The sequence below is a fragment of the Electrona antarctica genome (genome assembly GCF_951216825.1).
Source record: "Electrona antarctica genome assembly, chromosome: 5".
Classification (NCBI taxonomy): Eukaryota; Metazoa; Chordata; class Actinopteri; order Myctophiformes; family Myctophidae; genus Electrona; species Electrona antarctica.
In genome coordinates, this window is record NC_136810.1 from 31,380,486 (window position 1) to 31,407,612 (window position 27,127).

Below are 27,127 nucleotides of genomic sequence, written 5' to 3' on the forward strand. Positions count from 1 at the left end.
ATATTTGTTGCGCAGAGACTAAATTTAACACGAGTAATGATACCGTGTATGAAGATGGAAAAGAAAGAACAAGAAGAGAGAGAGAGAGATATTAGGGTGAGGTCACATGCATGTCCCTGCAGCACAGGTGATCCACAGACTGATGTACATATAGTGTAGGAGAACGACGACCGACATGACTCATCCCTCCAGTGTGTGTGTGTAACCTTTAAGGAGCTGCAGTGCCGACAGCAAGGGTCTCATGCCTGACATGCCTTTAACCCCATTTTCATTAGGGGATGAATACAGTTTCTCTCATCTCATCTTCCGTGCACAAATACACGCAATGTATAAAACATACTGTCACACTAGATCTAGCCTGGGGTCCACCTATGCTTTCTAAGGCATAGGCAGCTCAAGGCGGATCTGCCGGGAGAATCTAGACACAGCTGCGTGACATGAGACTAATTAATTAGAGCGAAGTGACCGACGTTTGCGCTAGTCTATGCCGAATTGAAGTGGACTCGGTCCCAGACTTTTTTTCCCTCCCTGGAAATAAAACGTCTGGGTTTCCGAGGCTACACTAGATCTGATATGTGTAATGACAGAAAACAACACCTGTGCATGGCACTGACAGACAGGATCAGTAAAAAAAAAAGAAAAAAGATTTCCGAGAAATTTCTGTTTTCGGTAACCGCTTACCAGCAGCAGAGCAGGATGAGGGATCAGGGCAGCTGTCTCTCACTGAAACGAGAAGCATGAACATGAGTTTCTAAATGACAAGACACAGAGACGTCATTATTACAAAGGAAGGACGGTCGCTAAGACTACTTAGCTGCGAGTAGCAGCAAACCCTTTACATTGGCTCTCATCAGCTTAGATAAGACCAGTAAGAAAGACACCAGGAAGTATGTAAACTAAAGTGCTTTACAGAGTTGAACGTAATCGACGCAGAAAGCGCTAAGCAATGGAGGGTGAGAGCAATTTCTTGCATCCAGTCCGTCCCTTCCGTCGTCCTGGAACGATCCCCAACTCGACGCAACGCAACAACGCAACACAGTCGGAGAACAGTACCCCTGGCGACCTTTGGCAGTAGAGAGCAGAAAGGCTTTCCTCCTCTGCTCCTACGCCCCTCTTTCTGAAAGAGGAAGCCACTTTGGTAAACCTAGATGTAAACACAGAACGGCATGGATAGAAGCACAGCTTTTGGGCCAAATGTCAAGGATGAATTATGACCCAGTCCCAGACCCTGGTGATTATCAGGTCCAAACGGAATCCGCGGCCATGGTGTTCCGATGAGAACTCAGCGGAATTACCGCAGAGAACAGTATGTACAAGCTATGATAGTTGTGTATAATTTATCATCTCCTATGCTTCCATTTGGTGACAATTTGGCCGTTTACAGACGCGACTAAAACACTATATGTAATGTTAAATATCACCACTTTTCTTGACTCAATATATCCTGTTGAGTCATTTTGACATCAACTGCCATCTAGTGGATGAATTGTTGTACTGCAATGAAGGTTTACATAAGCACTGGATACAGTATATAACCATGCATGGCGACATAAAGACTCTCAGCCCCAACGCAAGTGAAAACGGACTCTGTCGAGGCAGGCGCTTAGTGGGTCGATACGAGTAGCTGAAAAAGCTACACACACACACATACATCTTTGACTTAAGAGTATACGAGGAAGATTAAGAACAACTGAAATCAGTTAGCTCAACGTTACCTCCAGGTTTCTGACCCGGTACAGGAAGGCGATCCACCGCCATAAGGAAGTCATCCTGGAGGAAAAGGAAGCCGATGATGGAGAAGAAATAGACAAGGAAGAGGGCCAGGGCCATCGTCAAGACGATAGAACGGCCGTTCTTCGTCACGCTCTTTATAACGTTGAGCAGTGTCTCTTCTCGGTACACCAGGTCAAACAGCTAAGGGAATAACCAAATGAGACTTCATCAACAATTATAGTATGCAGTTCATTCATACAGAAAATCTCTTTGTCAAATCAAAACTAATATTTAACAACAAAAAAAAGTACATTTCTGGTATGCTTCCTATCAATACAATGGAATTGAAATGCCTCACCAAGACGCAGTAGAAGAACGGGTGCCCAAAGAGGGCCAGTACACAGATGATGGCATAGCTCAAATGGTAGATGAAGAGCATGTCCATAACCACTGCTTTGTAGCCACGGGTAAAAGTTCCCTGGTTTCCCACAAAGCTCACTAGAAAGACCACCTTATTGAACAACTGAAAATGAAGAAAACGGCAAAGCAGAAGTATCTCTGAAAAGAGGAACTAAATGCTAGAATGACATTATTGTTGTACATGAATGGACAATAAAGACATTTTCTTCCACAACCCTTTGTCAGAAGTCACATGACTTACATTGGCGGCTCCCAGCAGCAGCAGAGCAGGGATAAGGCCCATAGTGAAGATGGCACGCAGTGCGAGAGACGCCAGGAAGAGATACAGGCCAAATACCAGGCCAAATCGCTTGGGGAGGACATAAAGAAAGGCGGTGGACACCACACAAGACGCCCACAGCAGCCCATTCCAGAATGGAGTCAAGGTGCCTGGACATGGGAATACAACATCATCAACTCATGAATTAAGTGAACTATAAGTGCTCTGTATGCCACAGCAACACAGCATGAGTCTTCTTGACTTCTTATGACTTCCAACTTCAACACTTCCAAAACGACCACAGTGGCAGATGTGAACCGTAAGGTTCCTGGTTCGATATCTAGCTCTTCCTGGCTTTGTGTTAAAGTCTTCTTCAGCTATACACTAAAACTATGTCTGCTACTAATGAGAGTGGTACATACCATAGTTTGCATAGTTACCTCCACCATTGGTCCATTGGTGTGAGGATATTTGTGCATGCACGACTTGCACGTGTGAATGGGTGAATGTAATGTGCAGTGTAACGTGCATTGGATAAATCTATAGAAATTAACAGCATTTGAGATGTAAAGTAGTTGTGGCTCATACAGTAAGGTTGGCTAACCACTGATCTGATGATACTAAATACTTGTCTTCTTTAGCTAGCACTGTGAAGAGGGGCAAGATAGGACCTCCAGCGATTGTTAATGAAGTGTCTAAATGTTAAGGATACAGAGACACCACAATACATTCTGTAGATTCTAGTTTTACCAAACTGAACTCATCCGCCAGGGTGACGGCAGACTGCTGGGCGAGCACTGGTGCTTTGGCAACATATGGAATGAATTCTGTACTGGCCATATATGGAGCGTGTCTTGGGTGTACAGGGTTTGATGAGGTCAGATCGAAATGTCAGAACATAAAGAACAGGTGGGGAAGATCAACATATGCAATGTCAGAACAGGTCAGCTATATGGCGATCTAAGGGTTTGAGGTCAGATGTAGAGTTGCTGGCTGGCTCCATGCAGATCTACAGTAGGTGATGATCCAGTCTTCTCCATGTATAGTTATCCAGAGTTAGATGAGGTCAGTGTCGTGATCTTCATATATGGAGATGGCTCTGTAGTTAAAGCTAAAATCTATTGCTGAGTAATAAGACAGAATGCCCACTTGGGCAGGTGCGATATTGCACTTTGAGCATCAGCTTGTCAACCAACTGAGTATAGTTCCTAACTGAACAGTCTACATTTCCCAACGGAAAGAGAAGGGAAACCAACCCCAACCACCACAACTGGTGGTTGGGGTTGGTAACACAACCACCACAGTTGTGTTAGTTATACTAGTCCTTACCCATTCTAATATATGAACACCAAATTAGGTACAGTGTGGGTAATGCGATGTATAGGATCACATTATTGTTTGGGAGGGAATTGTTCAGGGCTGTAGGGTTGTGGAATGACGCGCGCGCCCCGTCGTGAGCCAGTTAATCGAGGCGATGTTTTTGTTTTTTTATGAATTGTGTTTTATGACATGCGGTGCAGTAGGCTATCCGCTATTGTAACATTGTCCTTGGCTTTGACGCGCGAGTGACGAGTGAGAGGTGTCTCCTCCTTTGCTCCACTGGTCATCTCTCACAGACGTCTCTATACATTCACGTAGATCTCTGACATAGGCCTTCTCTGTTGACCTCATGGTTGTGGTCATGTAGCTTGAGTCCTCATCTGTCAGGCTGCTTGGTATGTACCTGATGGTGGATTGGTGTGGCTGGGACAGACTCCAACACACTTGACTGTTGGACACTCATCTCTATTATCTCCATCATTACTTACACAAGCAGAGCGTGCAAGTACTGCGGTCGGTTGGATATGCATGCCGGTGTTGTCCACCGGCCAATGGGTATATATGTATGTCGGTGTTGTCCACCGGCCAATAAGGGATCGGTTGGGGTACAAAGGGAACAAACGGGGTATATATAACTTTTTCTGATTTATTTGAACCTTTTATTGGGTGGAAAAACTTGAGCAAAACATTACAGGCGACGACCGCGACGGCCTCCCTTTCTGCGGGTAGAGTCTGAGGGAATGGGGGTCACATCCTCGATACGTCCAATCTTCATGCCTGAGCGGGCCAAGGCTCGGAGGGCTGACTGAGCACCCGGACCAGGAGTCTTTGTTCTGTTTCCTCCGGTGGCTCTCAGTTTGATGTGCAGAGCAGTGATGCCCAGTTCCTTGCAGCGCTGAGCCACGTCCTGGGCTGCCAACATGGCAGCATAGGGAGAAGACTCATCTCTGTCAGCCTTTACCTTCATTCCACCAGTCACACGTAAGATTGTCTCTTTTCCAGACAGGTCAGTAACGTGGACAAAGGTGTCGTTGAAGGAGGCAAAGATGTGACAAACTCCGAAGACATTCTCTCCCTCGGCCACCTGGGGACCCAGGCTGATCACCTGCTCCTCCTTCTTCTCCTTGACTTTGCGGGGAGCCATTGTCTATATGTGTCTCTTCGGAATCAGAAACCGGAAAGGCTGGGTATATATATAACACTATGGGTAAAAAAAACCATGGCAACGTGTCACAGTGAGGTCAAGGCTATGTCACGGTCAAAGGCCTCTGCCCGGACTCTGGACAGGGCCCCTGCCCATGCTCCATATATGGAGCTGGCCTGTTCTGACATCACAACACTCCATATTTGGGCATGCTTGACACAGAACTCTATATATAGGAATAAAGGGACGCAGAGAGACAGTTACAGAAATCTCCATATATGGGCATAAAAGGGACACAGACAGATGGGTGGAACGGGTACTCCATATATGTTCTGACATCTGCATATATATATTTGGGCATGCCTGACAAAGAACTCCATATATGGGCATAAAAGGGACACAGACATAATAACGGCATGGGCTGGGGCATTCATTTCCAACATGAATCGTTCCAAGTAAGCCAGTGCCCAACAGGCACCGCTCTAGTTACTTCTACTAACATTCAGCACATCTCACCCTCATCTCCATCATCACCGAAGGGGAAGAAAAGGGCCACGATGAAGTTGAGCATGGTGGCCAAGTAGAAGGAGATACTCCCCCAAAGGGAAATTTGCCGTGAGATCCAGAAGAGAGCTGGATTCCCTGTTATTAAAGACAATAAGACGATGCTTTAGTAAAGGATAGACGTACACAAGCATGCACACTGCACAGTCATACAAAAATACACATACAATTATGCAAAAACACAGTAGTAGGCCTGACAATGTATTATGTCAATAATGGCACCCAGGCATTATGCAGGCATAAAGCTATAATCATCCTGTTGTAGAAGTCTCATTGCACAATTCAGGGACTTACGTCTGATCCTCTTCTGCCACCTCATCTCATTATAGAGGTTGTCAAACTCTTGGAAGAAGTCTTTGACCTTGCTTCCCCGGTCATCTCTCTGTGTGGTGGTGAACACGCGTGTCTTTGATTCCTCCGTCAGGTACTCACAGATGTTTGGGACAGGAAATACTATCTGTTCCATGGTGCGGTCATGACGCACAATCTGGCAGATGCAAACATATCATGTGTCATTACCAGTCATGTCATGTCATGTTACTACAGTCAAACTATTAGAAGTGTAACTGAATTTGTTGCATGAGGCTGAAATCGTGCACCCATCTTCATCTGATGTCATGTCGCAGAGGTAGCAGACTTCCCTTTCCGTAAGGGACGTGTTTAATTTCAGCCGGAGCTCAGCTCCGGTACCTGTCACTTGAGCTCCCCTACCTGTAGAGGCAGCTCCGGTACCTTTAGGGGGCGCTCCGCCATCCCAAATGCACATTACGTATTATTATTTTAGTTTCATTTTCAAGTCAACTAGGCTTCTTCCTCGTCATAGCTACTTCTATTTCCAGTACGATTCCAAAATAAAACATGGCTTGAATGATCACATTGCAAGTACAAACAAAAACACTGTGCGCCCGCTTTGAGAGGAAATAGGTGGCTATGGAACCCCGGCGTTGACAAGCCTCACTGTTGACAGTGCGTAACTAAAAACAACTCTCGTCTTGCATCTGTTGTCGTCCATTGCATATGGAATATCATGGAACATATACTTTTATGAAGCAATAGTTAAACTGCTACTTCTAGTTTAGCCTTGGGGACAGCATGCGTTTTGTTTTCAATACAATGGTGAGTTCTTATGAACTGGTTAATATTGCCATCTTTGTGAAATCTCGCAAAGACACCCGGCTTAGTTTACAGCATGGCTCTTCACCTGAGACCAATTTGCTATGGAAGATCCTACCAGGTCATGGCACACAACTCCCAAACGAAATTGTGATACATAAAAACGGTCTGGTATTTGGTGGATGCTTTGGATAGAGACGTGTGATGCCAAGACCTACCTCTATCTGAGCGGTGTGGTTGGCATAGAAATCAAGAGCATCGTCTCCCTCATGGTGCGGATACGGCCCTCCCCCCAGCACACACACGGTGCCCGGCTTCAGGCTCTGCTTAAGGGGTTTATCGTGTCTGGCCAACTAGGAAGCAGGAAAATTAAATAATACTTTATTACAACACTTTACTACATTATGGTCTCACCACATGCTCAGCTCAAACACACAACTGGAAACAGACTGGAAACAGATGCTTTGGTTATAAATTCACCAGGTGTGTGTGTGCGTGTGTGTGTGTGTGCGTGCGTGCGTGAGTGCACTTGCACGTGTGTCACAGCACTTTACACAATCTACACACATACAGGGTTGCACAGTTGATGAAAAGTAATCATAAATGGTGATTTTACATTTCATTATGATGTAATTTGGAATCTTATTTGGCCATCTGTTGCATCTTGCAAAGGGGTACAAACCAGAACAATGTACAATCCAACTCCACAACCAGCATGTCATTTCAATAGCAAGCTAAATTGCTGCGATTATAATTTTAGCAATAATCATGCAGCCTCACAAGCACACACATGTTCTACCTGGTGACTCAGAATGTAGATATTATGGCCAACGTCTCTAGGTTTAATCTGGTCAGTTTGGTTCTCCTCATCTGCATCACTCTCCATTCCCTGACCATAGACCTCCTTCATCACATCCACCTGTCAAGACAGAGGCTCTGCAATTCAAAATCCACTTGCATTCAACAGAAAAGAGACTTGTTTGACACAGCACATTGTGGATGCATTTGTGCATCCTGCGTTGGCACTTACAAGTTCATTGGATCTCATTTTGAACAGTATCTTCTCTGCGTTCTCACTGTCTTGGCGACTCTCCATGATGGCCAGCAACAACTTGGAGGCGTTGTTCTACAAGACAGAGGTGACGTTTACAGCAAAAGAACTGTACACTGCATAGATGACAAAGAGTCCCGACTATCACGGAATCATGCATCAAATATTAACCTGAGACTGTGTAATTGAGAGAAATTACAAAATACAGTATACAGTGTCATTCCCATACGTAATCCTATTTTCCTATCTACATGGGAGATTACTACTACTATCATTTCATGGGCTCTCGGAGAGACAGGGGTTTCTTACCTTAAGTTCCATGACCAGGTCCAACCGATTCTTGCTCAGGGGGTTGATGTCATTGACGATCAACGAGATGATTATGTCAATACCATTCGACTCATGCTTGACTATACAGGACTGGTTACAATAAGAGGGACCCAGGTTGATTTCACATCACTTCAGATAACAACAGCATGTCTCATAAGAATTGCATAGTGGCAGTGTGTATTGTTTGACAAATCAATAACGAATAACATAAGAGTGTGTGTGTTGGGGGGAGGCATGAGTATTTCATTTAGTGAAAACCAAGTAATGTGGTTCCTACCTGATTCTCATGACAGGGTCCCTGGCAGTACTCAGTGAGGGTCTCCAAAGTCTGGCGGACAAGGTCCACGTTGCTCTCATTGATGTAGAGACCCAGCAGCCCCAGGCCTCCAGTGGTGCTGCCACAAATACAGTCCAGGAACTGGAGTGTCTCACACACCAAGTTGTAGTTGGTCTTGTTGTTCTGGTTTCGCAGAAAGTTCTGGATTCAGAACAGAAAATACAATTATACAACAGTTCAGTTCAGTGATGCTTGCGTAACTCGGCTCTGCCTTCTTCCTGACCACATCACTGGCGTGCAAAGAATCGTGATAACGCACACACCCTCTCGTGTAATATTGCTTGAATATCAACCAGGACGCATGCCCTTATAATAGTAATATCTATGCAGTTCCGTTTCTACCTACAGCAGTTATGATAGAGTAATATTAATAATATCTCAACTCTATATAGCACTTTTCTAAGTACCCAAAGACACTTTGCATAGGGGGAGGAACCAGTTGTACATAGTCTCTACTGTCTTCCACCCTCTCTCAATCTACTTAAATTTACTTTGTTTGTTTATTTAGACGGGACAATGCACATCAGTGGATATTCAATACATGAACGTGAATTCAATCAACTGAACATGATCTGATGTAAACATGCTGGTTTTAGTTAGAAGCTCATTTCCATCAGTAGTCGCCACACGTACAATATTTTTTATGCAGTTGTTTTGTAGTTGTATGTGCTTTGTTTTTGTCATGTTGATGTTGTGGTGTTTAAGAATGCCATACCCATTTTAAACTAAGAACACAAATACCTACTAAAGTCTAATACCTAAACAATGTCTAAAGACTAATTTGACATAAGATTTTAAAAGCATCAATGCCTGGTCACTTGTTTAAGACATTTCAACCATTGTTTTAGTTGTGTTTTCAAAGTACACAAGGTAGAGCAGTGGTTCTCAACCTGTGGGTCGGGACCCGCAACCATTACCTGCAGGTCTGGGTTGTGGTTCTCACAGAGTAGCTGCAGGAAGCGCAGGATGGGTTGCATGATGGTGATGGCAGGGCTCATCTGAACTTCCACTACGGCCTCCTCTGTCCCAAACACCTCGCCGATCTGACCAAGACCTTCCAGCTCTGTGTCCAGCTCCTTCCTGAAGGTACAGAAGGCCTTTGAGGTTGCAGAAGAAGCCTCCGTCAACTGGCCCCGCATGTCCTCCCTCATGTGAAGACCTGAGTCGTTCCCTATAGGGCACAGAGGACAGACAGAATTAGGGCGGGGTCAAGGAATCTACGATCGACCTCATGGTCATTCAGCCAGGCTTTATGATACTGGCTCGACAAATGCGCTCCTTCTTGGCCACACCAAAGGGTCAAGACGGTTTTAGCGTTGTCCCTGCGGTGTGATATGTCTTGTTGCATGTTGACCCAAGTGATTCAACGCATGGAATTCAATGGCCCAAACCACGCCAAATGGTCAAGACGGTTTCAGCGTTAACTCCTTACCGTCCAACCGTTTGGACCCAAGGAGTTGCATGGTGACCCTTTGGTGTGGTTAGGGCTTTAGTGTAACGGCAAGCCCAACAGAAGCAACCAGTTTCACCACTTGAGCCCAATTACATCAGCTATTTTCAAAAATAATCTTGAAAGCAAGCCCAAAAAGGCAACTACACTTCAGAAAGTCAATAACAAGCCCAAACAAAAGCAACTATGAATACTTAAGCGACTTTACAGGAAAACAACATTGCTTATAATGAGCAGACCTGGCAACACTGGCAACACTGTTGCACTGTGCTGCATGCGCAAAAACAATGTTCCATCGGCCGTCCTAGTTTGTGCTGAACTAATGCTAGTCTGTTGCACTCTGTTGGAGATGGAAAGAGTCTTTTTGGTGGAGAGTCACCTTTACTGTATCCATCTCAGAGTTTATGGTTAAAGTAAGTGTTGATAAAATACAATACATTTTTGATTACTGCATCGTCTATTTCTCGCTTCAAATGTTTTTAAATACATTTTTGAGAGCAACGCTTAGTAGTAAATTACATTGTGTGTTACATTGTGTGTTAAATTACATTGTTGTGTACATAGCTGTCATGTTGGATACGATATAAAATCCAAGCAACGCAGCAGGTGCTCTGGGGCTTTGATTAGGCAGCGCGGTCTGTTATACAGCTCTTATGTTAGCTGTCCTTATCAAGAAATAACACACCGCTGAATTCAGCAATTGACCAATCAGAATCAGAAAGTGACTGTACCTTTCTTGAACCCGAGAAGGGTAGCGTCGTTGAAATCGTCTCTTATCCTGCTGCTGCTGACAGGTTCATCAAACATGTTGACGGACACAGTGGATCGGATCTCCTGCTGGGCCAGATGCATACGGTCGTAGAAAACCTTGAAAAACCTCTCAGACTTTATCTGTTTGTGCAGCTGCTTGTAGAACGAGTTCTGGGAGGATGGAAGAGTGAAAAAATAAACTACTGGCAAACTCACACAACTTCTGAATCAGCGTGCTTGAACTGGGTATCGTCATTATTTATGCACTGGCTTGCAGTTTAATCAATGTTGGGTTTGATAATGTGCATGTGCCACACCGTGTGGCACATGCACATGTGTCCATTGACCTTTATGGGTCCCCAACTGTCCATTGACCTTTATGGGTCCCCAACTGTCCATTGACCTTTATGGGTCCATTTTTGCGACACTCTAGAGTTGACTGTGTACCTGTATCTGTGTGTTTCCACCCTTGAGGAGGGCGATGCCCAGAAGGAGGCTCTCTTCAAACACACGGTGGTTCTTGTTGTCGACGATGAGGTCAATGACAAGCTCTGATGCCCCGACATTGTCTAGCAGACACTGAATCTCCGTCATAGTACTGCCTGGCTTGTCAGAGTCCACCACTGCCACTGGGGACCCTCCTGTGTGGAAGTGTAATATTCATCATATATACTTTGTATATACTACACTAGTATATTTTTAATGTCGGGTGGAAACCTGTGTTCCAAAGAATTATTATTTAGTCACCAGCTCTTGCTAATATTTGAACATCTATAAAACCTAGAGACACCAATTTCACTTTCAATTTCACAATGCGTCGCATCGTGATGTTTGTATAATGGCTATTACACAGTCCTGTATAACGATATAGTGCATTAAATGACAAAGAAACGTGTTGGGTTACAAAAAATGATAGTTAACTTTTCTTAAAGATAAACAGATATATTACGGTGTAAAATTCATCATATACTGCATCCTGTATATATATTACACAGTATATTAGAAGTCTGCCTGAGACAATAAAAGAGCACCCGAGTGCTGCTGTGGTGTTTGTTGCTCTTCCCAGCAGAGAAGAGCTACCTACTGCTGGTGTTACTGTTTGCGTTTCTCAGTACCTCCAGATGATGGCTTGGCAAAGCCTCCTGATGAGCTGTTCCCACTTCCAGAGTCTGATTTGGGGTGAAGCCTTTGATTTCGAAAGTAGCGCGTGAGGAGAGACTTTCTTAACACTTTCCCCTGCAGAGACAAGTACTATTATTTTTTTATCTGCACACAAACACTTCAGGCTTTGACATGAGCTATTGTTTTAACTTCTCCAGAAAAATGCATCTTTTTTTACATTATCAAATATATATAACATCTGTATGTGTATTGCATACCAGATACATCAAAAATAAAGATACAATATTTAACATCCAATTAAGCCAATCTTCTGTAACAGTACCAAGCAGGTTGTAGTTTTAAACCTAATGGGAGTGATTAATAGGTGCCCACTGTCAAGCTTATAACCCAAATCCTACTCATCTCTTCGAAGGCAGGCACAAACACATACAAATTAAGATGATCATTTGAAATGAGCAACAAGATGGCGGAAAATGTACCTTTCACCATTAAGTAACTGCTAACAGCAAAGCGAGTTCCTGTTTGGATGCTTTCCGTTTTATATGAAAGCAAACATACCATAAAAAATGGTTGTTTGGCTGCAGCAAACGTCCGCACCCTTCTAAATAAGATAATTATAAGGATGACAATTTGTCATGGCCCTTCTCCCCTCCCCTGGTCCCCCAGGAGGGCACTAACGCACACACAAAAACGTGTCTACTCAAAAACTCTACTCAACCTTACAGGCCTCTGGCAATGAAAGGTTGTGAAAGCCTCCCCCAGTGTGTCCTCAAGTGCCTCCCCGTGTTATGTAACACATCGAGGCTCAAAGCATACTGATGAGCGACTCTCTCCCAGCCCATAGACCTGAGAGAGCAGCGACTAGGGCACAGCATATCTAAGCAGTAAGCACATCCACGCAGTACTAAATGCACCAAACCCCAAGAGGCAGCAGGACAGGCTAGAGACAATTTCATCTAATTCCCAATTGAAACCTGATGATCAAATTGAGATATCACCAGCCGCTTTTCATACCCCAGTTTTGGAGATGCTCCACATTAAGTACTCACAGGTTCTTCAAAGCTTTCCTTCTTGTCCAGCATCTCCCTGAGAGTCTGTAGGATCTTGATACGAAGTTTTTCCTCTTTGCCCGTCAGCTTCTTTGTATGTTTGATTAGTCTGTGAGCATGACATATATCAGAATCAATCAATCAATCATCAATTCTTAATGACCAAGAAGTATGCTTTTCACACATACAGTATATTTTGAGAGTGAATATCAAAATAGACAATTAGACATACATAGTTACATACATTCATGTACAACAAAGAATGCAACATGTAGGCAGCGTTTCAAAATGAGGTTGAGAGTGTAACCGAATAGGCTTGTGATAATGGTTATAATAAATTAAAATATAGTAAAAGTACAAAGTAGGCAAATGTACAGCTATTTCACAATACATGTGTTAAAGGTTAAAGAGGTTAAAGGTCAGGGTTCACAGGGCATTGGGTATGGGTCATGTGATTGGTTGGACAGGGAAGACAAGAGGACAGCTTAGCTAACTACCTGTTGACCCACCAACAGGAGAGTTTGGTGCAAACACAAAATTATTGTTCCTGTATTGTGCCTTCCTGGCAAAAGGCTGCAGTCGTTACATAATAACTAAAGGGACAGCATCATAGACTGTATGCAATAACTTTCCTCTTCTTGTTGCTCTCGCACACGACCCTTTGGTGTGTGCATTTGATGGGGCACGTGAACACTTTAGTTTGGACATAACATACTTAGACATGAAGGCTCCACTCTCCTGGCCACCCTCTGGAAACAGCAGCTCTGGGCTGTGGAGAACGTCCACTAGTACAGAGAACTCGGCATGCACCTTTGGGCTGAACTGCTCTTCTAGACAGGCAACAACCCCCTACACACACACACACACACACACACACACATATACACAAAGTAAAAAAATACTTTAGTGCAGGAAGCAATGCTCAAATGGAATACAGCCTGGGACACTCCTAGGAATAAACCAATAGGACAATATAAAGATGACTTTATGTGTACCTGCAGCTTCTCTATGATGTTTTTGTAGTCAGGTCCACCCAAGGGCTCCCTGCGGGGCCGCGTGCGTGCCGAAATCCTCCAGTCCTTGGCGGCCCGCTGTACCATGTTGCTGTGCACCTTCAGAGACAGTGTGTTGACTTGGCTGTCCAAGTCCACAGGGATGGCTATGGACCTTGCCTTGGCTGGGGAAGAGGACGGGGGGGGTTTAGCCATCCAAATAACTTTACTTAGGCAACGTTGACATGCACTCATTTTATATACCTTAAGATGTGATCAGTATTATTAGATATAGATCGATAGATGGTATACTTTATTGGCAGTTTAAAAAATTGCAATAGTGTCGTCAATTTAGACAATGCCAACATGGACTATACACAAAAAAGCTGAAGCTTGATTCCATTGTGGTCAACCTTGTGACATAGAACAATACACAACATACTGTACACACAACCATGAAACAAAATGTAAAAAAAAATCCTAATATATAAGGCTGGAAAATATGTGTTTTCTTAGTGTCCTCAAAGCTGTGGCCTACTCATTCTGCTCTCATCAATATTCAACACTCACCAACATCTGCCAGTGTTTTGATACAGCTCTCTATGTTTGCCTTCTGAGCCGAGGTGATCCAGGTGCAGTTATAGATCCTGAAGGCAGACTGCAGGAGCTGGATGAAGATGGGCTGGTTTGCCTGGTAGAGAGTGGGAGGATGTACAGTTGGGTGCCACCGATATTGTCCCTTATCATTTGACCCATTTAGGCCTGACCTCAAAACTTCTAAATCCTCCAGTTTTCTGAAATAAATATTTTCACGATTTTTCAAAAATAGCAGACCTACAAGCTCGTAGCGCGTCACTCGGTGGCGCGCTATGAGCTTGTAGATCTGCTATTTTTCAATAGCTAAATTATAACAATGTTTAAAACACCAAAAGGGGTTCCCGCCCAAAATGGGTTAACTGTCCTTTTGCGCAGATCACGCAAACCTCAGCAAAAAGAAAAGGACAATATCGATGGCCTGAAGGTGAAGGTGAGAGGGAACAACACACCAGTACTGTTTGAGGGTTGCAGTGTTAAAGGTTAAAAGTTAAAGTACATGCTTCAGTGTACTACAGTATGTTCAATATACTAAAGTATAGAAAAAGATATTCCATATACAAGAGCCCAAAATCCATTTATTGGCAAATATAAACATAGTAGATTTAGAAAATGGTTTCCTCTGTGGGAGCAGATCAAACAAAAAAAAACTATACTGCTCTCAACTATATAAGTAGTTACAAGTTGGCCAAGGGCAGATTCTCTCCACGCTCCACACTTCAGCTGTGTGTAGAAGAAGGGTACCTGGAGGCTGGAGTTGTTCACAGAGAACTGGGAGCTGAAGAAGCCTTTGACAATGGCCATCACTGTCTCTGTGACGTACTTCTCAAGGGCCAAGTCTGCATGGTTACGGTCGGTGGTGCTGTTACACACCTGAACGAGCAAAAAGCAAAGCAAAAATCGTTCGTCATTTGCAATTCCACTCTAGCCTCATGAGTCTATCATCCACTGCATGCAATATGCGAGCGTGCCCCTAACAAGGAAATGTACCATTACTGTAAACATAGACTTTAAGTTACATTTTAAGGTATGAACATTGAGGGCCTTTTAAAATCCTAAAAAGCCTTACACTGGCCATGTCCACCAGGAAGTTGTCAAAAAGCTTCCAAATGTGGTTGGAGACGTAGATCTCCTTCATTTCGACCTCAGTGTCCACGTAGCAGTGATTCACAAAATTCACGTAGGCCGTTTTCACCTACACGACAAGACAGCAGAAAAGGATGCACTTGAGTGACTGAACAGTAAACCACAGAGATGGACTTCAGGTTCTGGTAGCATTCTATGGGCAGTACCATTCTATGAATCTGTTTGCACCCCTCACCTCTGGTATACAGTGGACATCTGCGACAACTTTAACGATGTCGTCCAGAGGTAGCAGAGAGTTACATTTGAGCTCGGTGTAGACGTTCTTGCCCTCGGTGCAGGCGGCCAGCAGCTCCACCAGAGTGTTGTGGTAGGCCAGGGCGCCGTCCTCGTCCGCCCGCTCCTGTTCACAGTGCATCATCTGCAGCAGCACCTGGAAGGACGAGCGGTCGTTGTAGAACGCCAGCACATCCTCGCCTCCATTGACCAGCTGGACACACACACACACACACACACACACACACACACACACACACACACACACACACACACACACACACACACACACACACACACACACACACACACACACACACACACACACACACACACACACACACACACACACACACACACACACACACACACACACACAGTTTCATATTTATTTACAAAACAGAACAATCTCTTTTGAGAGAAAAAGTATCTTCCCCAATGAAAACAGAAGCAACATGGTTAATGGCAGATTATACATTAATTTAGGACCAGTTACCCCCTGCCCTGCACCACACTGAAACCCTGGTACGGACAACATTTTGAGCTGTACATGACACTGATAGACAAAGATACAAGTTATTATTCTCACCTCTGTCATGACTTTGTCCTGGCACTTCTTGACATATTTGCCATCTGCTTTCACAATGGTTTGCAAGAATTTAAGGTACTGAACATGTCTCCCGTGTGTCTCGATGCAGTGGACAAAATGGTGGATCACACGATCACTGATCTCATTGCATAGATGGTAGTTGCTCATGAAGATGTGACGCATCGTTTCAGCTTCCAACAACTGGATGAAAAAAAGTAGTGATAGTTCAATATTCTGTACAATATAATATTGATAGTGGTACACACGTGCATTGTGTTGAGTCATTGGGACAAAATAAAAGTATGAAATATAGTTTAGACCTTGTTACAATACCTCAAATATAGTAATGAATATTATAAAGACAGATTTTGATGCTGCTATGTTTTCCCCTTGTTGCTCTTGATAACAAAATGTTATTGTAGTATACATCAGGGGTTCTCAACCTTTTTGGCCGGGGACCCCCGGAAATGCTTTGGCAACGTCTCGGGACCCCCGCCCCGCCCCCTCCCGACCCCCAATATAAATTGACTGCTACAATAACCTTAAACCATTTTGGGCGGGAACCCCTTTTGGTGTTTTAAGCATTGTTATAATTTAGCTATTTAAAAATAGCAGATCTACAAGCTCATAGCGCGCCACCGAGTGGCGCGCTACGAGCTTGTAGGTCTGCTATTTTTGAAAAATCGTGAAAAAAAAATAAAAAAAAAAAATCTTTTTTTTTTTTTGAAAATAATTTGGGGACCCCCTAAAATAATTTGGCGACCCCCCGAGGGGTCGCGACCCACGGGTTGAGAACCCCTGGTATACATGACTGTCCAACCCAGGACATATCCTCATTCACAAATCATCACTAATAAGCATCATGTGCTTGCAGATATGCATACAGCGAGGCCTTAGACGTTTTGGCTTCAGAATAGCATACACGTATATCAGAGCATATCAGAGCTGAGCGTACCCCTGGGGTAAGGAACAGGTAGAGGTGCTTATGGAGCAGAACTTGGTTCTGAGCGTTCCCTCGGCAGAAGTTCTGGAGAAACGTATGGGCCAGGGTCATGATCTCATTCATCTTCTCATCCGTCTGTGAATTGATATAGTCAGACAAAGAGAGATACGATTTAAAGGCAGAAGCAGACAGCTGAAGAAAGGCATCACATTTCAGGAGGATTTCAGTGAGGGTCAGAGGGGGAGAGGAACAAGCCGTAAAGCAGGCTCACCTTCTCATAATCGATCTGTAGAAGGTCCAGTACAACATTGTGAGCCCCCATGTTTTTTAGTAGCCTCTGCTGTTGAACACGGCTCTTCTTAGCAGGATAACAAAGCTTACTCAGACGTAGTAGGATCTAATGACCAGACAGAGGGACGCACGCACACACATTCACATTAATGACACCACAATCGAATTTCATGATTAACTATAGCATGACAAAACTACAGCATGACAAACAAATATCTTTGAATCTTGAAACAGACAGTGCACAATGAAATGAAATAGAACAGAGATTACCTCTTTGACAATGTTGTAGTTGTTTGCTTTGTTACCGTCAATCATTGGTTTAATATCCCCATTCGTTACTGGGCTCAGGATCACCTCCTGTGAAACATACACATACTGATCTTTAGCAACTATATGTATTTAGTCACTACTTCTACAATCTGGTGTGCAGTACAGAAATACATTCTGTACTGGCACTTCAGTTGACAAGATAATATTGTTGATCCTTCAATTACATCTATGGAAAATAGTAACAATCATTAGGCTAATGATAGTTAGTACTACTAACTATCATTAGCCTAATGATTGTTACTATTTTCCTTTAATCTAAACTTGGTTATTACTACTAACTTAGTAGTAATAACCAAGTTTAGATTAAAGGTTTTTGTTAAAAGGTTAAAGCACTATATTCTGTTAGTACTACACAATTGCTACCGTGTTTGTTCAGTCACAGCCTGGGGTCTCCCCGTCTCTCCAGCTCTTTCAAATACATGTTCAGGTAGGCGACACATTTTCAGCCAATTAGGAGAGAGTACCCATTTATCAGCTTCATTTTTATAGTGTTCCAGTTCTAATATTGCCTGCTAATTTCTTATATATAATTTCAATTTCACTCATTTAATCTGTATCCTGGCTGAGTTCTCTATTCTGATTGGATAAAATTGGTATCTCGAGCTGAAAATGCGGAGAGAAATGGAGACTCCTGTTATTGAACAAACACTCTAGTCTATAGAAAGGAGTACTATCAGATTATAGAGCTGTTTTAACAAAATAAACCATTTCCACTCAAATGTTTTACTCAACAAGTGTGTGGTGAAGAATCAAATTTAAAGGGTTTAAAGAAGGTAATTTATTAAATGTCAGGTGAAAACTAGAAAAAGTGCCCTTCTGGGCACAGGTCTCCACCAGGAGAATAGGAGTGTGTGTGTGTGTGTGTGTGTGTGTGTGTGTGTGTGTGTGTGTGTGTGTGTGTGTGTGAGACACAGCTTGGCCTGTTGTAGCGCCACCATGAGGCTGATTTGAAAACTGTCAAGTGGCATTTCTTCCTCAGCCTAGTGGGAATATGCATGCACAGTTTCACCGAAATCGGACGCTGCGTTGAGTAGTTGTGGTGATTTGTACAAAATGGGTACAAAGCGGGCTACTCCTGAAAAGTTTTGAAGCCAATCGTAGGCAATGAAGGTGGATTATGAGAAATCACACAAACCCGTCTTGATCACATGACTATGGAGAGCATGTGTACCGATTTGCGTGAAATTTGGATAACATCTGAAGGAGTAATATTAGAAAATGTGTTTTACATATGTCGGCCTCCTGGTGGCGCTATAAAGAGCAGATGTGAAAAATTCCAGGCAAAGGTTTTTCCTTGGCCTCTAGGGAGTTGGCATACAAAGTTATCCACAAATCCAAGCAGTTGGAGGTAAAAACACTTTTCGGCCAGTTATAGCGCCACCATGAGGCTGAGTTGAAAATGTTCACGTGGCATTTCTTCCTCGGCCTAGTGGGAATGTGCATGCGCAATTTCACGGAAATCACACGATGTGTTCATGATTTGCAGCATTTTGTTTGAAACTAAGCACTCCTGCGAACTTTGGGAGCCAATGTTAGCCAATCAGGATGGAGTCTGAGAAATCTGAAAGACCCGTTTCGTTGAATGGCTCTAGAGAGACTGTGTACCAATTTGCGTGATGTTTGGACAAAATCTGTAGGTGTACTGTCCAAAAACTTGTTTTGCACAAAGCGGCCTCCTGGTGGCGCTATAACAGGCCGTTCTGGAAATTTTGGGGCAGAGGTTAATCGTTGGCATCCAGGGAGTGTGTGTGCAAAATGTGGCATCGCCCGGGTTAACAGTGCCGGAGATTAGCTGATCACAGACGGACACACGGACGGACGGACACACGGACGGACGGACGGACGGACACACGGACGGACGGACGGACGGAGTGCAAAACATACTCTCTCCCCGGACGGACGGAGTGCAAAACATACTCTCTCCCCATGCCTTCGGCCTGGTGGAGACAATGACTGAGGAGAAAAAGACTGCCGAAGCAGACAACCCGCAACACTCTAGGTTAGAGAAAAATCCTTCATGGTGCAACAAGGCTCGATGTTACATCAGAAAGGGAAGAAAATGCCAGCACTCAATACATGTCCTTTTCACATGATTAATTTATTTACCTCTGACGATCAAACTGCGAACGCGTTTCGGCCTAGTGGGCCTTCCTCAGCGTTGTCACAACACAATTTATTTACCTCGTCAGAGGTAAATAAATACATCATGTAAAAAGGACATGAATTGAGTGCTGGCATTTTCTTCCCTTTCGGGTGAAAATGACTGCCTTGGTCATTCTGGTGTTAAATGTTAAAAACATGGTACCTCATTGTTCAGTTCCTTGGCCTGCCTGTCCCCTGAGTCCTCAGGGTTGAAACCTCCATTCTTCTCAATCCAGAGCTCAGACTTCTCCACGGTCAGACGCAACTGGTCCAGGTCAGTCTTGATCTGCTTATAGCTCTCCACATCCTGCTCTGACACTAGCAACTGGACCTGGCAGCACATAGACATAGACACACCACGCACACACCGACAAAAGAGAAATGAAATAAGCATACAGATTAATTGAGAGAGACCAAGGTGTTTGAGAGCCAACTGAACTCAGCTAACATATCACTCTTTGGGAGGAAATAAAGCGAGTTAGTCCTGATGAAGGCTTAAGAATTCCACACCAGGCCCCCTTTGGGGATATGTTTTTTAATCAAAACTATATGATGATACAGTAGTACCGGTATGTAGCATGTAGAAATGCTATTTACCTGTTTGAAGGCCTGCAGGACCTCAGCTCTCTGGCTGAAATGTTTGAATATGAGCTGGAGAGATCCAGACACTAGAGGAGGGTAGTCCTGCATGATGAGGTGGATCAGAACCCTCAGAAATGTGCGACCACCATCTTCATCCATCTCCACTGCACAATCATACTCTGAGCTGAGAGGACACAGACAGACAGAGAGACAGATACATACATTGTACAGTGTGTGGTATTTCCTATATAGCTGAGATAGTAATGATTGAAGTTTGTCGAGTCTGATCATTCAAGCATGGTCAGATTAAACTTTTTCCTGATTCACTTAATTTACCTCCCAGCAAACATGGTGTCAGCTTTGGCTGCAATCTCGTCTATGTCTGGCTCGGACACTGGAGATGAAACAAACATGAAAAGAAATCTCACCAACTCTGTGAATGATGTATGAGTGCGGTGGTTCACCTCAAACAGTAAATGAACAACCCCATTGAAAATCAATAAACCTGTGTCGTACTAATAATGATAAAAGAAGGGACTTCAGCAGGGAAAGTCCATATTTTCATCAAGAACACTCTAGGATTTGCACCTTTCTAGGGCTATCCCATTTATGTAACTAATTGCAACCAGTATCCCTTACATAGAGCTAAAATGAAAAATGGAGTCTCACCTGACATGGAAGGGAAATCGGACATTGAGGCAGAGTTATCAACAACATTCTTGTCCCCAAATTCCTTCTTGTAGATGGACAATAAGTAGGTGATCCTGTAATCCAACCTCACACTCATGATGAACTAAGGGAAGAATAAAATGGACCCAAAGTAAATAACTATGTAAAATAAATAAATACATGAATATAAATATCAACATTATCAAGCACGTGATCCCTAGCTTCATAGAAATATCAACATTATCAAGCACGTGATCCCTAGCTTCCCTATGAAAATAGCCAATATATAAGCTCACAATGTGTCACAACATGCCGCGTTGTGAGCTTGTATCTGCTATTTTCGGAAAATGAATTTGTTGTTAAGAGAAAAACGTAACAGACCCAGTATAGAGGTCTGGGGGATCAATGTGGTGCTTACTTCTAGAATCTCTATTATCTTCAGCTTGGTGTCCAGCACCATGACGTCCTCATTGTCTGACAGGAATTGGCCTTTCCCATGGCGTAGAGAAGGAGGTGAGTCTGGGAGGTTGTTTGGGAGACCTCTACTCATCACCATCTGGGTCATCATCTCCCCAACACCGTGGATTGTACGCAGCACATTGTTGCCTGTAAAGGACGGACAGGTTTGGTTGTATACATTCCATCACTCATGTAATTTGGACCATTGTCAAGTGGTGCCTGCCTCCAGGCTTAAGGGAAATAATTACCTAAAGAAAATGGAAGCAACATGCATAATGGCCGCCATCAGCTTCCGTTAAGACAAAACAAATTTGGACTCGACAAAACTAATTATAATAATAATAATAATAATAATAATAATTATCATAATACTTTTCTTTAGGGAAAGCAATACTTTCACCTTTTTAAACGCTCTGCGGATGTGTTCTTTTTTTTTCTCCATGAATAGTTCACGCAAACATGACGTTTCTGACCCTTATCACGTGCCACTTGAAACACAGGTGAAGTTTACAGGTGAAGTTTACTCCAAACAACACACAGGGAGATTACCAGCACAACTTTCACAGCAGCCGTGTCCAAAGCAACTCAAGTCAAAAGGTGACCAGTTCTTTAGAATTAAACAGAAAGGAATGACCATCAAATGACACACAACAAAAACATGTATTTGCTCACACGCAAATCTCACTGTAAACATCATGGTCACATTTCACATTCATGTGGCGTAGACCAGGCACCAATACACTAACTGTGTTTTTTGGCAAACGTATCATGACTGAAGTTATATTTAGGGTGGGATATTCCTTCAAGGTTCACAGATCTCAATAGATAATGTGAGGTAATACACAGACGTTTGAATATCACTTTACTCAACTGTCATCAATGTGTTCCTTTAGTTAATTATGGTACTGACCAGCCTCTGGGCTCTTGTTGAGCTTGTTCATGTAGGTCTGAGGGTGCTGGGCAATATCCAGGATGGACAGCAGAGTGCGTGTGAGACGCAGCAGCTCACTGAAGCTATAGAAGCCAAAGTATACCAGGTTACGAGCCAGATTCACCACCTGCAAGGGAAATATCAAGGCAAGCAGTTCAAGATTACAAATATAAAGTAACCATTCCAAAAATATATATAATCCAATAACAATTGCCAGTAAACAATCTTTATCCACAGTGAATTGTGTATTAAGGTGACATACTCCATTTGGAGGTTCGATAGATGAGTTTCAGGTACTTTACCTCTAGAATCAGTTCATTCTTCTCTTTGTCTCCAAATGGAATGGGCTTGCTGACCACATCCATGAGGTATTGCTCAACAAACTCCATGGTTTGGGAAAATTTACTCTTCTTCGCCTCTCTTGTATTGGTGTCGGTGAACTCGTACTCGTATCTGTGGACGCATACATACATACAGCCATGACCCAAATTATAAAAACATGCACCAACAGTGAGCACACAAATACCCCATAATGAATCATACACATGGTAATGGAGAGGCTCACTCGTGGATTGTGATCTTGGAGGGGATTTCCGTCCAGAGGCGCGCATAGCGTACGGGCACCACAGCCTCCTGTGGCGTGCAGTCCACATGCATGTGCAGCATGAGGCGGCAGAAGGACGCGCGCAGGTTGTAGGGCAGGCAGTTGTCAGACATGCAGCGCAGGATTAGGTCTACGGGCAGCTGCTCGGACACATCGTTGATGGCCAAATACTGACGGTCCAGACACAGCTTAGCAAACAGGTTCAACTGGCACCTACAGCACAGCAACACCAAGGAGGAGGGGGGAATTTGTGATTAAAATTTGATAAAAATCGTATTACTCATTACTCATAATTACGTACCACCTTTGCAGGCGCTTTGATAATTATACATGGTTTCTTTATTTATTTTATCAGCCACAAAGCCATGCAATCTTTTTTGTGGATTTGAGTGAACTGAATAGTGAATACTGAGGACTGAGGATGCATGCGGCAGATTTGAAAGGGAACTGTTGTGGTGTGAAGACACACAGGGGAACTAATAGAATCGCACCACACACACCTGTAGTAGGTAATGACGTCAAGATCCATTTTGTGGTTTTCCTTGGCATCCTGGGCCAGGTGGCGGATGGATTTGCCATGAGGCTGTTGGTGGCTGTCAATCCAGTAGAGCCAAACCTCCTCCTCCTCCAACTCCTCCGGCAGCATGGCTGTATCCAGTTGCAGGGTGTTCTCCGTGTTGGGGATTACTCTGGAGAAGATTCGTAATTTACGGTAACTGTATAATTGTTCATGATTGGTTATGAGTAGTTTGGGTACACACATCCCCGGGTATGAACTAGCATCGTGTGACTCACCTGGTCTGAATAAGGATGTCGGCTTGGGCGGGATTGAGCATGAATTTCCAGATGAGCTCCTGGGTGACTGGGATGGCTGTCTTATTAGACACACAGAGATCAGAGAGGTAGTCCAGGAATCTGAGATGATAGATTCACCACATTAAATTAATCCGTCACAAAGTCTTCATGCATTACCATCAGCATCAGAACACACAAAGGATTGTGTGTTTGTTTATGCGCGTTTCACATTGCATATTGTAGTACAGTATGAAAGCCTGCATGTACAATTACTTCATGTACAGTACACTATTTTTTTTCATCATATGAATGCATATAAATCCATGATATGATCATATGAATTTAGATTGCAAATTCAATAGGAAACAGGATGTATAACAAAATCACACGTGTGAAGTGAGGGGCGCTCTTATCATCGTACATCATACATAATCTCATGCCGCCTTTCCGGCCAATCACAATTTGCATACTCACCTTCGTCATCAATGTTTGTGTTACTCAATGTTTGTGTTTACACAAACAGTCAAAATTGTCTATTCATTGTCAATGGCATTTTAATGTTTGTGTAGGACATAGACAAGGCCCTCAAAAATACGTATATTTATATCATAATATTGACTTATTGAGGGGCGTTAGCCACTTCTATGCACAACTTTGTGTGTCTGTGTGTACTAGAGCTCATCACGGGTCCAAAAAAATGGTCCCGAAATTAATCTGTGACATTTTGCCGATTCCGGCCCCTTTCCGAAAACATTTTCAAAGAGGAAAACCAAACCCGAATGGATCCGTGACTATTTCGTCCGATTCCGACATGGTCCGAGTTTTCTTTAAAATGGTGGCGCCGAGCCCGACCGAGATCCGATTATTTCCGACATTCCGAGAGACCCGACATAAATGTGGACTTTATGAAATAATATAGCGGGCGTATTGACCAATTACCATTTATGGTAATGATAAAAGCGAGAGAGAGAGAGAGAGAGAGAGAGAGAGAGAGAGAGAGAGAGAGAGAGAGAGAGAGAGAGAGAGAGAGAGAGAGAGAGAGGTTCCCTGCAGGCTGCAGCGGAGGCCGGAGGGTGAGTGGACTAAAGAGACTCATCTCCTCAGCGTGCGTGCATTTAAAATTAACCAAACGGATCATTCTTTTACACAATCAGAGTTTTAGCAGATGCATGTGCCTGTCTTGGCTGAATGGAATATTAACAAGGCACGACACTCAATGCACTTAATATAACAGCTCCTTCTTTGCTCTCATCTTTATCCACGATTTGCACAAAGTGGGGCCACGCAGGAGAGTTGCCATGGTTGCTTTAACCTTCTTATATTAATTTGCTTTGAGCTTTGCTAGTTTGCTTTCGCCTCGTTGAGGTATGTCAACACTGTTGTCGGGATCCGTGATATAAAAAGTAGAATCGCACGCCAGTGTTTTCATTCAAATCAGCACAAGGCAAGCCAGGATGGGGCTTGCCTTGCGTTGCGTGGTACGCTCTTGCGCCGCTGATCCTAAACCAGCATAATCATCACATCAAGTGAAGTAACACAGCCGTTCTTGTCGCTGCAACACTACCCTGATCCTAGGTCAGCCATTTATGATCACATGTTAAACAGAACTTCAGAACTTTTTTCCTCCGCAGCGCAGCAGAGCACAGATGCAGTGGACAGAGAGAAAGAGGGTGCCATTTAAAGCCTCTTCAAACCAGGTGGTATCCTCTAATAAGCTCAAACCGCGACCACATTATGCGCCCTCCGTATTACGCAAGTCGCGCTGAACGCAAAGGAGACAGCAGTGCAATAGGAATTATGTTATGGTTAACCCAAATGTGACAAAAGTCATGTCTATGGTGCCTGCATGCAGAAATGAAATGGTGCAACATGAGTATATTGTCATCATTTGTACACCATTGTGTGTGGGGAAAAAAAAGAAAAAAGAGAGACCTAGGGATTTGGCTGTGGAGACCCCTGGCCTCTACCCCTAGTCTAAAGTGGCTATACCACTCACATGCTATTAAGCAAAGCTTCATTTGCGCATATACTGGGGATCAGCTGACTGTTAAAGGGAATGGCACCCACCACACTGATTGGGTTGATGGAGGTGACGCCCTAAACATGGCTAATTCAGGGCCGTTTTGCGCACTCCACGGTGTCTCCACCATGTCATCTTACCACAGTCATAATAGCAGAATGACATTGGCCACGCCTCCATCTCTTAAATTCTGTCATAATACATGGCGGAAAACTTGACCTTCTAAATGGCACCCAGAGTTTCTACAGTCAGACTGACACACAATCACACACTGATTGAATATCGAACAACAACCAAAAAAAGCACAGACAGTACACAGTATTTTCGGAATCGGGGGCCCCGTTGAAGAGCTCTAGTGTACCACGGAATGTGATGATTTGATTGGCTGTGCACGGAATGTGATGATGTATGATGATAAGAGCGCCCCTCACTTAACACGATACATCCTGCATCCATATATTAACGTATATAAATTAAAATATCAAATCTTTCCACACATATTCAATAGGCTTTGGTGTCTGACCTGGGCTCTCTGTTCCGTCTGAGCAGGGTGACAAAGGTCTCTATCTCCTTGTGAGTGATGTGTTTCTCCAAGAGCTTGCGGTTGTTGTGCAGCAGGGCTGTGATGGTGTCCTCAGCAAGGATCTCATAGCCGATCTGTTTCTGCATGATGGAGAACTTTTTGGCTATATACTCCTGTGAAGCACAATGATTACGTGGTTATAAACAGTACAGATTTTAACTTAAGTTTGCAAAACCAACAGTCCTATAGGCACAACTTGATTTGCCTGTCTTGCGACCAGGGTTTTTTTTTCGACCAATGACAAAGCTTCTAGGAAACTCTTTGAACGCAGATTGCGGCCCCTAGATGTGTTTCTTTTGCGGCTTTCGCCTTTTATTTTATATTTTTTTATAGAGGGACAGACAGTAGGCTGACAGGAAATGAGGGAAGGAGATGGGGGAGTGACATGCAGTAAAGGCCATCGGGATCGGGAGTCGAACCCACGGCACACTGCCAGACTCGGACTACCGGCCAAGGTGCCTGGACCGCTGAGCTACGGCCCAGAGAGACTAAATCGTTTTTGGTAGCGTTTTACTCATTGCTGGCTGTCTGAAAAACAGATTATTGCTTATAGCTACTATAATCTTTAAATACAGTCAAATACAGCCCATGAATCTGTAATCTGCAATTTGATTCTCTTTTG

The 27,127-nt window shown here is 43.6% G+C and overlaps 2 protein-coding genes across 2 annotated transcripts in view; both read right to left on the reverse strand.

Annotated features, from left to right (window-relative positions):
- itpr2 (inositol 1,4,5-trisphosphate receptor, type 2) overlaps positions 1 to 27,127 on the reverse strand; it is a 47,859-nt gene that overhangs the window by 4,577 nt on the left and 16,155 nt on the right. The window contains exons 16-52 of the mRNA XM_079501615.1: positions 26,446 to 26,618; positions 23,903 to 24,022; positions 23,608 to 23,796; positions 23,069 to 23,320; positions 22,806 to 22,956; positions 22,483 to 22,630; positions 21,532 to 21,719; positions 21,114 to 21,237; positions 20,781 to 20,838; positions 20,460 to 20,628; positions 20,026 to 20,193; positions 17,661 to 17,747; positions 17,371 to 17,496; positions 17,112 to 17,234; positions 16,157 to 16,357; positions 15,530 to 15,781; positions 15,278 to 15,403; positions 14,953 to 15,081; positions 14,185 to 14,305; positions 13,618 to 13,799; positions 13,338 to 13,471; positions 12,623 to 12,731; positions 11,567 to 11,687; positions 10,899 to 11,092; positions 10,433 to 10,622; positions 9,169 to 9,422; positions 8,192 to 8,392; positions 7,894 to 8,004; positions 7,564 to 7,659; positions 7,333 to 7,452; positions 6,752 to 6,886; positions 5,715 to 5,907; positions 5,373 to 5,498; positions 2,375 to 2,562; positions 2,072 to 2,236; positions 1,716 to 1,914; positions 682 to 723 (exon numbers count right to left, since the gene is read on the reverse strand). Coding sequence (XP_079357741.1) covers positions 682 to 723; positions 1,716 to 1,914; positions 2,072 to 2,236; positions 2,375 to 2,562; positions 5,373 to 5,498; positions 5,715 to 5,907; positions 6,752 to 6,886; positions 7,333 to 7,452; positions 7,564 to 7,659; positions 7,894 to 8,004; positions 8,192 to 8,392; positions 9,169 to 9,422; positions 10,433 to 10,622; positions 10,899 to 11,092; positions 11,567 to 11,687; positions 12,623 to 12,731; positions 13,338 to 13,471; positions 13,618 to 13,799; positions 14,185 to 14,305; positions 14,953 to 15,081; positions 15,278 to 15,403; positions 15,530 to 15,781; positions 16,157 to 16,357; positions 17,112 to 17,234; positions 17,371 to 17,496; positions 17,661 to 17,747; positions 20,026 to 20,193; positions 20,460 to 20,628; positions 20,781 to 20,838; positions 21,114 to 21,237; positions 21,532 to 21,719; positions 22,483 to 22,630; positions 22,806 to 22,956; positions 23,069 to 23,320; positions 23,608 to 23,796; positions 23,903 to 24,022; positions 26,446 to 26,618 — 5,665 coding nt within the window. The remainder of the gene's footprint in view (positions 1 to 681; positions 724 to 1,715; positions 1,915 to 2,071; positions 2,237 to 2,374; positions 2,563 to 5,372; positions 5,499 to 5,714; positions 5,908 to 6,751; positions 6,887 to 7,332; positions 7,453 to 7,563; positions 7,660 to 7,893; positions 8,005 to 8,191; positions 8,393 to 9,168; positions 9,423 to 10,432; positions 10,623 to 10,898; positions 11,093 to 11,566; positions 11,688 to 12,622; positions 12,732 to 13,337; positions 13,472 to 13,617; positions 13,800 to 14,184; positions 14,306 to 14,952; positions 15,082 to 15,277; positions 15,404 to 15,529; positions 15,782 to 16,156; positions 16,358 to 17,111; positions 17,235 to 17,370; positions 17,497 to 17,660; positions 17,748 to 20,025; positions 20,194 to 20,459; positions 20,629 to 20,780; positions 20,839 to 21,113; positions 21,238 to 21,531; positions 21,720 to 22,482; positions 22,631 to 22,805; positions 22,957 to 23,068; positions 23,321 to 23,607; positions 23,797 to 23,902; positions 24,023 to 26,445; positions 26,619 to 27,127) is intronic.
- Positions 4,361 to 4,889, reverse strand: LOC306923495 (small ribosomal subunit protein uS11-like). The gene has a single exon (XM_079501622.1). The coding sequence runs from the start codon at positions 4,854 to 4,856 to the stop codon at positions 4,401 to 4,403; it is 456 nt and encodes a 151-aa protein (XP_079357748.1). The 5' UTR covers positions 4,857 to 4,889; the 3' UTR covers positions 4,361 to 4,400.

What these genes read in the sequence shown, in the direction of transcription:
- LOC306923495 (XM_079501622.1), bottom strand. Translation starts at nt 4,856, where the DNA reads ATGGCTCCCCGCAAAGTCAAGGAGAAGAAGGAGGAGCAGGTGATCAGC.